We start from the raw sequence: 10,539 nt of genomic DNA on the forward strand, positions 1-10,539 counted from the left end.
AAATGCTCGTATTATCATTACACTGTCAATACTCTGCCAAGCATTGAAAATCCAATCACAAACTGTCACAACATCAGGTTTTACAGATTGTCACCCTTAGTAAGCACCTTCTGACCATTTATCATCCATTCATTCCACTGATGACGCACAATTAAACTTTGAAGGGTTTATTCAGTGAAACATCCAAAGGCTGAAGGACTGAAGTGGTGCCTCTAGGTACCACAGCTGTTCTTGTTTTACACTTCTTAAAGTCCTTTTTCATGAGCCCTAAACTGGTCCCAGATCAGTAAACTAGTCTGGTTTCTCAGTCCACCTAGCCTTGAAAACCACACCTTCTGTAACCAAGCCCTAAGAATGTCTTCATTGACCCAACCCTTAGGTTATAGTTATAAACACATGAATTCCATTGGCATTATCTTACGTTTGAAAACAACTGCTGGCTTGAGCTTAGTTCCGTCGGCCATACAAGCTAGGGTCATCGTAAAATGTGATTTTTCTCACCCACTTGTGCAAAATGTCACTGTACTTGCACCTTTTATGTGAACAGTCTTACTCCATGGCATATCAAAAATGAGTTTCATCCATGTTCCCTATCTGTGATAACTGAAACTCAAACACCTGATACTCCATAATCATGTTTGTATGAAATGAAGTCACTTTCAACATGGTAAGTAGCTTCTTACGACGTACTCATACAAACCCCTGTTTATTTCATTGAGTAATTAACAATGAAAATTATTTGACTGATGTATAATCATGTATCAATACACATGACAAGTTGTACTCATACAATTTCCGTGTTTTTAATGAACATGTTGGTGCTGATAACTTATTTATTTTGGTTGTTCCATACATAATTTGTCACATTTGGTTCTCGTGTTCTTGGTGTTACATGTATTCTAGTTTTTAGTTCACCCGAGTCATTGAAATCGTTACAACACATAGCCATATGATATTTCACATACTTTGTCTACCATGGTAGCAAAGCAGGAACTGGCGCTGATGACGGACTTAAGTTCTTCCTGGACCTCGGTGTAAAACAACTGTAGTAAGTCATGCACAATGTACCAACTGGTGTAGCTAGCATTCTTAGCCAGACGTAGATTCTTAAGAGACTCTTAACCGACTTGAATGCACATATCAGTAAGATCCGGGGAACATTTTGAATTCTGCATTGTCTTGATAAAATGGAATATTACAGCCAAATCATATTAAAATCTTTCATGATGTTAAGGAGATACAGAGCAGATATAAAATGGAATGCTCAAACCTTTGACCTTGAGTTGTGACCTTGACCTTGAGCCAACAAGGCTGACTCATGAGTTTTGCACATCTTCATGATGAGGTGATTAATTGGACGGAGTTGTCTGCTAATCTGCTCTAGTTCTCCATTTTAGTATATCAATTTGACTGTTGTGTTGATTCATATAGGTTGTCCTTCTTCGTCATTCACTTCTTCTTGTGAAACATGTAGTTCCGTGACCGTCATATGCGTATTTGTCTCATATATTTGTTGCAAGGAATTACAGTCATCTGAAAATTGTTTAATGAGTCCAGCAAATGCATTCATTTGTTTAAGTTTTAAATCACTTATTACCCTTTTACATGAATAAGTTTTCTCCATTGTGTTTGTTTTTTTTAAGTTAGTAGTTTGTTCACCTTCAGAATTGTTTTTGATTTACTTTGCTTTGTATGTTCGGTTGATGTATATTCTTCTACTAACACAGCTTATGAGATGTCCCTCTTTTGCCAGGCAGTATCCTCTGTTCTGCTATTTGTATAAGCTTTCTGTGAAAAGGTATCCTCGTCAGATCTGGAACCCAGAGAAATTTTTTCCTTATCAACTAGTTTCATTTACTCCCTGAATGATGCCGAGCCTGAAAATAATTATGTAAGTGTTGACATATTTTCTGAACTGTTTTTTACCATTTAGTTAGCAGTTTTGGGCTATGAATTGTTATTTTATAGAAAGCAGTTAAAATACATTTAAAAAGCATTTGAAATGCATTTAAATGCAAGTGAAAAAGCATTGAAATCAGCCGAAATATGTAAATGAGATGACATCACAAAACTGCTTCCATATTTGGAGATAGCATTTCAAACCATTTATATGACCTCATAAAAACTGCAAGAAAAAATGCCACAGCATTATAAATCATTTATATGACCTCACAAAAAATGGAAAAAAACTGTCTACTACTGGAAATACTCAAAGCAGTTATATTACATCACAAAAAAAACTTAATAGAACTGTTTCATCACATTTGAAAATACCATTACAATCATTAACAGATATATATGTTAATAAATAAGTAATTTGATATTGGCCCTGTTATTTCGGCCTCGGGCCAATATGACTGTCCCAAAGACAAATAACAGCGCCAATATCAAATCACTTATTCATTGACAATTTTATTGAATAACAACATGTACTTAAATGATTCAATATTTAAACAATTAATTAACAACTTTAAAAATACAGAAGATATTTCAACATATTTTAACCATTTTAACAGAATGTTTATTGTGATTACTGTGAGCTCTCAATGTCTGAAAACTTCCTTTTTCCTGACACAATGTTAACGTTTAAAGTTCTCTCAGACATATTGACACCACAAATGAGTCAAGATTTTTTCAATACATTAAGAACTTTGAAAATACACAGCATATTTCAACATATTTTAACCATTTTAACAGAATGTTTATTGTGATTCCTGTGAGCTCTCAATATCTGAAAACTTCCTTTCGGCACGCCGGCCTGACACAATGTTACTATTAAAAGTACCCCCAGTTATATAATGGCACCACATAACACTGCAAAAGGATATGAGTGTTGTTTTGAGATCTTGGATGTTACACTTCGGCTTGCAACATGTATTACTTGTGTTCATTACTGGAGTCACGCTCTATGTATTGAATCTTGTCTGAATGTGGCAACAGCAGTGTTTGAAGCTGGTCTCATTACTTCAGATATGATATCAGAAGCCTGTGCTTGCTGGTCTAAAGTTGGGGTTGAATAAGCGTTTATTGTTTGCAGGCCTAGTGCTTTACATAAAGGGCATATTAAAATCGAAATGATTTATAGCAAGACCGTGTTTAAACACTATTTATATACTAGTATACACTCTGGCGATAATGCTTCATACAAATAATTTTACTCAGGCTGCGCCCTCGTGAAATTATTACACCCAACGTATAACCACCCATCGTGCATAAGTAGTGTTAAAACACTTTTGCTATGAATTATTTCTTAACTAGGTCTATGATTGGGAGGGCAGCTATACACATGATAGTTTAACCCTTTTGTAAAATGGAGTTAACGTTTATCATACATTTTGTAGTAAAAGCATCTGTAACTTAAACCAGTACATTTATCTCAGTTTCAACATCAATCAGTAGTGTCTTTCAATTCGTCAAAATATCTTACAACATCCTTTGCAGTTTTTTCAGGGGCCGATATAAGCTTGCGAAACAAAAATTTCCAACCCGTCATATCCCGATCTGTTGTGAAGAATCTTCAAGTGGTTCGTTGAAATACCGGCAGAAGATAACATTTTGGCTTTTGATTTTACATGAACTTTTTAGCAAGAATTTCGTCGTAGTTGTTCATATTTTTTTCTGGTTTTCACTCCTTTCTAATCTTATTTTAATTTCATCCGCTGAATAAGTCTTTATTTTTTCCTCAAAATTATGAACAGTTTTCACTAGCTTACTTAACGCAAGTATATCCTCATCTGCACTGTGTGCCTTGTAATCAATCCCTAGTGTGTCTTTAACAGATCCTTTTGTTTATAGCCTTCGTGGTTCAGTTTTCTTTCAGGATATTCTTTCTTGAATAAATCTAATGTGTCTCCAAACTCTTCGATACCTGATAGTTCTACCCCATACTTCTTGCATGAATTCATTAGGATTTTTGAATCAAACAACACATTGTGTGCCAGCAGAACTGCTTTTCCAAATGGCTCTCAAATAGTTTTTAAAGTTTACTAAAGCTGTTCTCGTATCTACTGACGGCACATATTTACAGTTATAGAACATATTGATCCCGTGTATTTCAATATTTGTTAACAAGTAACGGCTTTTGGAATTTTACCACATGGTGGGAAAACATAGGTTTCGAATATCCGTTCAGATTGAAGTTCTAAAGCAGCTAGTTGAATGATATCTGCATCTATCCCTGAAAAAAAAACGACTACGATTATTGTTATTAACATCAAGATTTTCAACTTTAATATAGAATTTCTCTTCTACCGAACAGTTTAGATAACAGCGTAGATGACAATGAACTGCATTTCACCATCAACAAAATTATAAATGTACATACATGATATTTATTTGTTTTAAGTGGATATGAAATAGATCTGATCGACAGGTGATACAATTAAATATTTTTACGAGTGCGTAGCGCAAGTAAAAATGTTAGTATTGTATCACTCCTCGATGTGATTTATCCATATCCATGCTAATTGATAACTAAATACTAGCAGACCTATTTCACTCACAGTGTGACTGATATGGAATTTATTTCACTGATATTTCATTAGTTACCATAAAATAATTGATTGTGCCAAATTGTTTATCTACTTTATGATTAAAGAGCAGACATAATTCTTCAATGACAAAGCGCACACCATCCACCGTATATACCATATCAGCACGCATGCGTGCACGTTTATTAGTTCCGTATTTGGAAGCCGTACCTTTGACCCTACGTCACGATGCCTTCAAGTATATGTACGACTTATGGTAACCATTACATATATTTCATACAGGATACTACTACATTTATAAGTTAAAATATGAGGTACATGTATTGCTATTATTCGAGGTTTTTGAGTTTTTACAGGTATTTTACGGATATATGAACTTTAAGTCGTCACTGATGTGGAAAAGAAGTATTTACAAATAAAAGATAAATACCGAACACAGTTGTCTCTAGATCGAACAGAATTGTCGATTTCCCATGTAGACGGCATTTCTACGAGTTTAATAATAACGGTTCCGGGACAACCTCTATAGAATTGTCATCCATTTCTGTATTTGCTAGAACTCCGGTCTGGTACAATATACCCTCTAAATTTTCATTGAACTGTTGATTTACTTTTTTTCCAACTTTAAATCGAGTCTGCGCTTTTTTGCCCCTTGTGAAGACTAATGACAATATCTATCCTCGTTTTCTGTCAATCCCTTGAAAGCGCTTAGCCGTTACTTTCCCTGGTGTCATTTTATGAGTCTCATTCACCTATGAAATAAAAAAAAATATGATTGAAAGTCATTTATTAACTTGATACATACATGTACGATTGCCAATCTAAATTATTCTTTGAATGTCAAAGCTCATACATGCATTCGCGTATAACTCAACGACGAGGAGGCCTGACTCGGCGTTAACTATAGTTCACAGACAATATTTTTGCCTGTGTTTACAAACATATAAATCAATTTTATCAAAGACAGATAGGTGAACACGATGCATTCAACTCCTCTGCTCTCTGCACATGTCACTTTTTTATTATTTTTAAGTTTGGAGTCCGGAGTCGTCTGGACCCAGCAACTTCCTGTTTTTGGAAATGTTCGGATTTTTTTATTGTTTTCATAGTAAACCGGCTCACTGAGGCGAGCCAGCAACAGCGTCTCTGAACTATAGGTTTTCCAGTGTATTATTGAATTTTAAACAGTGAGCCTTGACTTACACGTTTTCCTCGGCCTTTACCGTAGAAGTTCCAGATGCTGAAAATGCATTCACTGCTCAAAGCCCTAAATCGAATTATACACGCCTAAATGCAAAAAACCGCTGAGGATAACGTGCAAGTCACGTGTCACCAAGTGTCGTTGAATTATATCTATACATTTTACTTTAAACGTGTAACATATAAATGTTTGTACATATGTTCCTCATATTTCCACGTATATCTCTGTAAAAGGAATTTGACTTGACTGATTCTGACGTAGATGTATTCAAGTTATCACATGCGCACGCAATTAACGTGTTACAGTGCATGTCCGCGTACTGCATCACATAGTGTGTGTGACTGACGTAGTCTCTCCTAGGATTATTATTATTATCATTATTATTGTTGTTTTTGTATTATTGTATTATTATATTTGTATTATTATTATTGAATAATAAAGAATTAAGGTCATACGTACTGTGCATATATAACTGCTTCCTTCGTTCTTTTGAGTTGCGGCTGCAGAAACACGATAGTCAAGACTTTCCGAACCTGAGAAATGCATTGATTTCGGAGCCTTTCTTGCAATTAACTGGTTCATATTTTCTACTGAATTAGTTGACTGTAGTTCAGCAAGTTTTCTGCACATAGCAGGTGTTGTATATTTTCCCATAAGGTCCTCTAGGTCTTTCTTCAAAAAGTCGTCTGCTAAATCCTTGCAGTGTGGAAGGGACTTACGCTTGTAATCCTTCTCTAGTTTGAATCGACACCACTCGTGATCAGCACACGCATCATGTGACCCAAATGAATGGGGTACAATGGCCGCGATGCTTCTTTTCATTCCTGCTGGATCCCCTTTATTTTAACTGACTGCATAATTAAAACACTTTTTCAGATAATTTATTACTGTTGCAGTTAATTTATTACTTTTCTCTTTTAATTTGTAAAGATCACTTGTAAACCCTTTAGTCACGTGATTTTTATCACTGCACTATTCTCACGTATGTTGTGCTATCGTCGTCCATAACTACCTTTTTAATATTTAACCATTGACATTTTAGATTCTTAATTCCTCTAACCGCTAAAAAGGATTGCATTGCCTTCGACGAACCAGAGAAGTTCGTCTGCAGTCATGAAACTTTGCTTTTTTCTCTTTCTTTTGGCTGATCTTGCATATTCTACACGACTTCTTAGCAACTCCAAAGTCAATACATTTCCTCATTTCTTTACCAATTAAGGTTAGATGACCTAGATGTTTACAAAATAAAAAAATAAAAAGTAAAAACATTTAAATATCACAATGCAAATATATGCAGCCGTAATCCGTAGGTTAGTTACTAATAAACTGTTTAGTAGGCAAACTGAATTTGATTGGTTTACTAAAGTGAAAGTCATGTTTGGCTACTAGTACAAAATAAAACTTAACAAGTAAACATTAACAAGTAAAACTGGTGAGTAGGCAAAACGTTAATGAATTTGATTAGTTTGCTAAAGTGAAAGTCATATTTACTACATGTATAATGTACTAGAACAAAATAAAATAAAAATATTAACAAGTAACACTGCTGAGCAGGCAAAATGTGAATTTCACTAGTTTGCTAAAGGAAATACCCCGAAGTGAGACATTAACACCGACGTGTGATTATGATTTTTCAGTTGAGGACCTAGTGTTGTACACGATACACCCTTCACGGGTGTAGTTACAATTCTGTTAATCCCATAAACAGTAACGAAATTATGGCCGAAATGGGATAGAACGAACAAATGCACGTGCAGATAAAAAAAATGAACAGACGAATCGACGGACATTCCTCCTTTCAAAAGTGTAAAAACGAGTGTTAAATATTCAATGAAATTTGAATGGGTTTTACCTGATAAACTATTATGGTTCTGACCACTTCCTCTCTTCTGCCAGCCTCCATCCAGTAATACAGTGGCATCGTCGTGTCCGTTTCTGTGAAACAGTAATTTATGTGTAGTTCTTTTCATTACAGTAACGCACGCCCAGAAAGTAAGTGATTTTCTCATTTGATGCTATGGAGAATTATAATACGAAAAGCTACCGCCATGTTATTGAAATTCAGCTGAAATTGAAATATATTTTACTTTAGAGTTACATAGCGAATCATATATAAAAATATGCTTTGAAGGTGATCATTTATTATAAATGGAGAAAACCGTTACAAAAACTGGTGGACAAAAGTTTTTTGTAACAAGTTCTTACCAGTTTTTAAAAAACTACTAATAAAATGTTCACTCTTGAAAAAAAACTTGCAAAAAAAAGGCATTTATTTGAAAAAAGCTGCTATTTCAATGCTATTTCATTGCTAATTTTAGCAGTTGTTTTTCCTAAGGGAGGGCAACATTAATCCACCTCAAGTGCCGCTTTGTGTCAAACAGTTTTAAAATTTCTTTGATTAAAGCAGGCGGCATATATCCTTGACTATATCCATTTCATCATCTTGAGCTGTTCAGTGTGACCTTGAACACTGACCTTTTGAAGTTATTTTAAATGTGCCAATGCATGAGAATGTGACAGACTTGAAAAATATCTTGACCTTGCTTTGACCTTGACCTTTGAGGTACTGACATAGGCCATGCGTGTATAACGCTCTCTCATAATGGTAAACATTCGTAACTCCGAAACAAATGACAATGTTCTGGATTGGACAAGATCCAATAATCCATGGCTATATTTTAATTAAAGCTAGAAGTACCTTTTTTAAAAAATACTGACATTAGTGCCAATCATTTTTACAATCCGCAGACAAAACAAGGCATGCACATACACTCAACCACCATTGTGGTATCGCTACGTCGAGTTCACAACAAGTGGGCTCTACAAAATACTTATGTTTCCAGTAACCTGTCAGACCCATATTTTTACAGAATTATATGAAAAAATAGGAATGTGTATACAATTGACACTGATGCCTCCTGTTATGCCCACTTTTTACTTAGTCTAGGGCCACAACTCTGATATTAATAGGGTCAAGGTCAAACAAACGCCTGGTGCACAACTTCTGATATGTGGTGTTTAATTTTAAATGAAAGAATGACGGACATACAGCAATTTTCTTCAGTACACATGAACGGTGTCATTTTGCCAATGTTTGGTCCAAATTCAGCATTCTGAGGTGCTAATTCCGATCATTACTGTGCTAGCTACTTTCACTTTTTCAGTCATTTTTCCACTAGCAAATGAGAGTTTTGCTAATATAAAAATCCTCAAAATTTTAATGCTATTTTTGTCTTATTCCAAATGTATACTTATTTTTATCTATATCATAGTATAATTTATACGTGACCCTGTAACATACGTTAAAACAAAATCAATTTATTTAGCAGGCGAATATTGCCAATCGAGGTATATAGCTCGTTCGGCTACTGGTAGAACAAAAGAAAACATTCTTTTTCAACATTAAAAGAAAGTTATGTGGAAGCTAATGTCCACAGTATGGGTACTAGGACTTATTACTGTCACTTACCAGATTGGCGAGTAAACATGAAGCGCATAATCTTTTAAAATGTCTCTTTTCTCCGTTTCAAAAACTGTGGTGCACGTAACCGTTACAGTATGTAAAGCGAAAGTCTATTGGTTATTACGTCTACAGGTGACCTCCCAGCCAATGAAAAGTCTTGTATTATCGCTCAATTTACTGGTACCGACTGCAATACTCTACTCTATAAGGACAGATACAATAGAGTGGGAACCATGCAGTGAACAAAACGGTTTTACAGTAAAATCCTTCACAGCAATTTCGACTACATAAAAAACTTTTCAATAATGTTGCTTTCAGGATTCTAACCGATGCAACGGCGATTTCAACCGATGTTTTCTATCGGCAATCTGTTTTATTGAAAACACAATCTAAATAAGTGATCAGAGGTGAGCTATTGTGAGTATTTGCAATTGTCATGTGTTGTCAGCAATTTGCTTCAACAGACATATTCTACCAAACTGTTGGAACAATTACCACCAAACTTTTACGTAGTCATTTAATGATGGTAAACAAGTGTGCCAAGTTTCAAATTAATATAGCTTTTATAGTTTCTGAGAAAGGGTGGACCTAAACAATAATTTTAACCAAGTAAGTACATTAAGGGCTATATAATTCTGACAAAATCATGAAAATGCATATCAGAGTCATGGTTCTAGGCCTACGCAGTCACCTAATGATGATAAACAAGTATACAAAGTTTCAAAGCTGTAACATTTATATTTTCTGAGAAAAGGTGGGCCTAAACAAACATTTTAACCAAGAAATTAAAATTTTCTTAGTACTAAAAGAGCCATAATTCTGACAAAGTGCATATCAGAGTTATAGCTCTTGGCCTGAACATTCACCTTATGATGATAAACAAGTGTGCAAAGTTTCAAAGCTGTAGCTCTTTCAGTTTTTGAGAAAAGGTGGACCTAAACAAAAAATTTAACCAATACTGAGGCTGACGATCAAGTGACGACAATACCTCATAGATTTGTTTCAAATATTACACAAGCTAAAAAAAGATCCATACTAAATGCTGTTTACTACGGCAACAGAAAGAAAAAAGTCTTTAAGTTCAAAATAATGTCCAAAAAGTGGTCTTTGGTGACCATATATCGAATTCCTTCAAATAATTTCATTTAGTAAAAATATGGCCACCAGACACAGTCGGTCTGGTTTTCTCTATTTTGCTATTTAGAAAATTAAAAAACGTGTCAGAAATGCCCAATTTCAAAATAATTTGACGGAAATATTATTTAAGTGACCCTTTACCAGTAATACTTAAAATAATTGTGATTGGTTATATATTTCCTTATATGCCTGCATATGAAACATTAAAAATCATCTTGTCAATAAAATCTGGAAAGTAGATCCCTCGG

General features: G+C 34.7%; 1 protein-coding gene across 1 annotated transcript; it reads right to left on the bottom strand.

Moving 5' to 3' along the window:
* Window positions 1-4,713: 4,713 nt before the first annotated feature.
* LOC123562299 (uncharacterized) lies at window positions 4,714-6,912 on the bottom strand. Its single transcript, XM_053523690.1, has 2 exons — window positions 6,151-6,912; window positions 4,714-5,242 (listed from the first exon to the last, which is right to left on the bottom strand). The coding sequence occupies exons 1-2, from the start codon at window positions 6,511-6,513 to the stop codon at window positions 5,165-5,167; spliced, it is 441 nt and encodes a 146-aa protein (XP_053379665.1). The 5' UTR covers window positions 6,514-6,912; the 3' UTR covers window positions 4,714-5,164.
* Between the last annotated feature and the right edge of the window lie 3,627 nt (window positions 6,913-10,539).

Source organism: Mercenaria mercenaria, chromosome 2 (assembly GCF_021730395.1).
Source record: "Mercenaria mercenaria strain notata chromosome 2, MADL_Memer_1, whole genome shotgun sequence".
Classification (NCBI taxonomy): Eukaryota; Metazoa; Mollusca; class Bivalvia; order Venerida; family Veneridae; genus Mercenaria; species Mercenaria mercenaria.